General features: G+C 39.2%; 1 protein-coding gene across 1 annotated transcript in view; it reads right to left on the bottom strand.

Moving 5' to 3' along the window:
- Positions 1 to 3820: 3820 nt before the first annotated feature.
- Positions 3821 to 4251, bottom strand: part of spag6 (sperm associated antigen 6) — a 9272-nt gene continuing 8841 nt past the window's right edge. Inside the window, exon 11 of the mRNA XM_076291219.1 lies at positions 3821 to 3999. Coding sequence (XP_076147334.1) covers positions 3936 to 3999 — 64 coding nt within the window. The 3' untranslated portion in view covers positions 3821 to 3935. The remainder of the gene's footprint in view (positions 4000 to 4251) is intronic.

Here is a 4251-nt window from a genome sequence, read left to right as displayed (position 1 = left end):
TATTCCGCAAATAACCCAGAGACGCATTTTGCCTGCATGCGTGCTGTAGGCCACTCATCCAACTTAAAACAGAGGAACCGTGCTACTCTCTTTTGTCCCTTAGATACAGTGAATGTTAAATTCGAAGATAGGTGAGAAATGCTGTTAGGCCTGTGCATTCAATGCCAATGGCTGGCATTGTCCCGTTTGTCTTTGGAGCACAGAACACACAGGAAGCACAGAACAATAAGAAAAAATAATGGTTTCAGGTGCATTAAATCGCATACGACAGAACAAATTTGGATTGATGCTTATACCTCTTTAAATAAATGTGCTGATACTGAAATAAATACCAAACATGGTAATTACCCTCGCGGTTTCGAGGAGGGTCAGAGATGAAGACAATGTGCGAGGAAGTTTTAACTAGTTTCACGATTTCCTGTTGGAAAACTGTAGAATGGATTCCCGCAACTCACTGTCTAACTGGTGCTATGCGTTGACCTTTGACGTGGTGGCCTATTAACAACTGTTGTCTGAATGAAAAATGGTTGTAAAGGATGAAGACGTTTAAAATAATAAAATCTAATTATTTTGCAATGCAATTATGCCCAGGCCTGTGACCTCTTTGGATGTTCTCAACTTAAATCACATTCAATGCCAATCAAGCTAAAATCAATCAACTATTAATTCATTCATCTCGCACATCACTACTGATTGTATTTAGGAATAATTTCTGCATTCTGAAAATTGTATACTACCTTATTTAAAGACTTGTGTTGTCCGGATAAAACTGTAGCCCACACGGCGTTGCTGTGTCTGGCATGCTCATGAAAAGGAGAGGTCAGGGTGGACTCTAAATTGCGTTTCTAGTGGAGATAGACTTGCAAAAACATGCTCTGACTTAATCAACACCGTGACAATCCCGGGCACTAATTCACCACCTAAGGGATTCCGTCCTACTGACCAAATACTCTTTAGCATCTTCCAATCTGTTGGCTAAATACTTTCCCATCTCAGAGAGAAATAGCGCCTATTTATCTCTGTTAATTAATTTCTTTATTTCAAATTGGAGGTTATCTGACCAATTTGATTCTTTGCACAGCAATTTGTGGATAGTCCGGTGTTTATTTTCAGGTATGTTATTTATTATTATTTTGATTAGACTTTTTATATAATTCAATTAATGAAAATCTGTAATCCATATTTTCGTTACTTGTAGCCTAGGTTTTATGGATTGCTATGTGTGTGGACCTTGACCAAAAGCTGCTGCATCTTGATGGCTGTTGTGTTTTCTTCTCGACTTCTTTGTGTGATCAGAATCTAAAATCCTCTAAGGTTTCTTAAAATAAACTTCAGGGGGTAATCTTATTAGTGCAAATTCTCCCTAATAATACGGTGATTACATTTTAATAAATCTATAATGGTCACGGGTAGGTCTAAGAGGCGTGAAAGTGAACTGCTGCAAGTAGCTTGCAAAAGTAGAAAATGCTCAGGTGAAAATTGCAAGCCACAAACGAGCTGTCAACGGAAGCTAAATGACTGCTTGTCAAGGTTGTTTCAGTATTTGATTTCTCTGTTAACTTCAAAGTCACCCATCAAAGAGACACCGTCAGGCTGTATGAGAAATGAGAAGTTCTGGGCTGGGGGTCTGAACAGGGTGTTAGTGACCCAGTCAAGCGTAGCAAGTGCTGACCCAGCCAACGGGTGAATTCCAAAGGAGGAAGCTGGCGGCTCTGCCAAAACGCTCCCTGTGTTGAGGGCTGTCGAAAAGCGGTCGCTTCTGCATTTCACTGTGATGGATAACATGAGAAGTGGACTGACAATGGCGTGGGTCAGAGAGCCCAAAAGGCAAAGTGGATGACAAAAGTGCAGAAAACATCTCTTAGATTACTGAGACTTTTACACTTAAAGGTCTGCTGCTGGAAGGAAATGCGTTGTTAGGTAAATTATTGAGTTATCGTCTTGGCCTTGCGTCAAGAATATCCAATTGTTTTAGCCAAACGCATACAATTGACGCAGACGGTGGCCAGGTGACTAAATATTCTGCGCCCCCTACTGCTAACCTCGGCCACGTTTTTACACTGGGAATGTAGATCGTGGGCATAGCCTATTTTAACAACATATTTATGAACCAGACATAGCTTTAACAGCTCATTGGAAAATATGTTACACATTCACAAGTTAAACAAACCTGCGGAGGCTGTATGAAACCCCCTTTGGCCTCAAATTATAACACATGCTCTTTCTAGTTTATTTAGCAAGTAAAATAAGTCCAAATAGGCCTTTGTAGACAAATAAATTGAATTTTCCAGCCAATATGTTTGTGATCTCTTGATAATTTATAGCCTACAAGACACAGTAACTTTGCCTGTCAAACGCAGTTTTCTTAATTTGCATAATGTCAGAGATTTATTTATTAATAATAAATTGAGATCGGTTGCGTGTTGCGCTGTCAATCAAAACACAAACCCGTAGGCCTACGTCCATACCGAAGACTCAGAAATAAAATGTATCACCAGACAGCTCTGTTTCTCTGGGGAGTTTAGCCTTTTATTAATGAGGGTGCTTGGTGTAACTGATGTAACTTCATACAGGGAAAGGGAATATTGTTTGCCCAATATAATTGGCCTAATTTTTGAAGCATGCTGTTTAACGACAGGCTCCAATTTTACCAAAAATGTAATGGATTGTAGGCTACATCAGTAATTATTTCTAGATTTACAGAACAAGGTCCTACCTGCACCTCTTATTATTTGACCTGAATGGCCTTACAATTCATCACGACATAAGTGAATCGGCTGAGGGGAAAACATACCATGTCCCTGTAATGCCTGGCTGGCACACACCATATGCTACTGATCTCAAAGATCTGTAGAAAATGCCTATGGCTACAGTTGGGGCACTAATGATTTCAAGATTTGAGAGCTGTTACGCATGGAATTGATTAGGCTATGAATCCGATGCCACCACTAATACACATTCCGACTCTGTTCCTACCGGCCACCCTAAAGGTACTACCTTCGAGAAATACAACGATAATACCTGTCAATAATATGATGGTCTGTCGTCATCGGAAAATAAGCTGTTATGTATGTCATTGTATTCTGTCACAGATATATATACTTTACCCTAACAGACTTTAAACTGACCGCGGTTTGGTTCAAATCTTTTCAGGCTGTGAAACTTTGGTCAGTAGGCTATAGTTTTTTTTTATACAGCCTAATTGTGAGCTGTGATTGCGTCAGTTTTAGAATTGGAGCCAAATTACGATTACAATCAATTTTTTTTTTCACTTCACCAATTAAAGGCATCGAAGTGTAGCCCGCACTAACCACAGTCGGGTGGTCTAATAAAAAATGATAGAATTATGAGAACAGCCAGGTTCGAAACAATAAACAGTTTACCATATGCGGTACAGCTGTTTTTCCAGTACATTTGAGGGAAAACCCGACCGGCAGGGGGCAGTACGTAAAGACAACGCAGGGCCTCTCTGACGTCAATCTTAAACAACAATGCGAAGCCGGGAACGCGTTTGAAAGTTGCGGTTAAGACATTAAACATTAGTTCATTATTAAGTTGTTTTTTCTTTTGGAGATGCAGTTGGTTTATTTCATTCCAAATTCTCTTGATAACTAACTCCATGAACCACAAAATATTGCAGAATAAATGTCTTCAATAGACAAACTGGTTTGACAGATTTTCCTGAAATAACTATGGCAAAAATTGTAAAACATTGTTGCTACTATGCTTTACGAACATCTATTTACCTTTTTTCAGAGTATACAATGACATATGGAAAGACAACAACTACAGTTATTACACACATTCAGGTGGACAAAGACAGCAATTCATTACTAAAGGATGACATTTAATTTTCTATCATAATTCACATAAGGCACTGTTTTCCATGTAGATATTGGTCCTCTTGTGGGTAATGGAGATGCCTTCTGAGCATATTACACTGGCTGATACTTCTCAATCCTCTCTAACAGGGTCTCAGAGTAGCCCGGAGAGTAGTACCTGTGGACACAATATGGCATCATCACACAGTGGTACGGACACAATATGCCATCATATCACAGTGGTGTGGACACAATATGCCATCATATCACAGTGGTATGGACCAAGAGTTAACCATAGAAAGCATACGTATAAAAATCCATTGGATGCTTTGCATGTACTGATTTAGCTACAGACAGTGAACTCCCATTTTCCTGACTACCAATGTCAAAATATATTTAATGATCTATAGAGTTAATTTGAGTTAATGAG

Source organism: Alosa pseudoharengus, unplaced genomic scaffold (assembly GCF_046254945.1).
Source record: "Alosa pseudoharengus isolate Yale_2024_CS ecotype anadromous, Long Island Sound unplaced genomic scaffold, YU_APseudo_1.1 YU_APseudo_1.1_scf_18, whole genome shotgun sequence".
Lineage (NCBI taxonomy): Eukaryota > Metazoa > Chordata > Actinopteri > Clupeiformes > Clupeidae > Alosa > Alosa pseudoharengus.
Note: the sequence above shows the minus strand (reverse complement) of the source record. Positions and strands in the feature narration are given on the sequence as shown.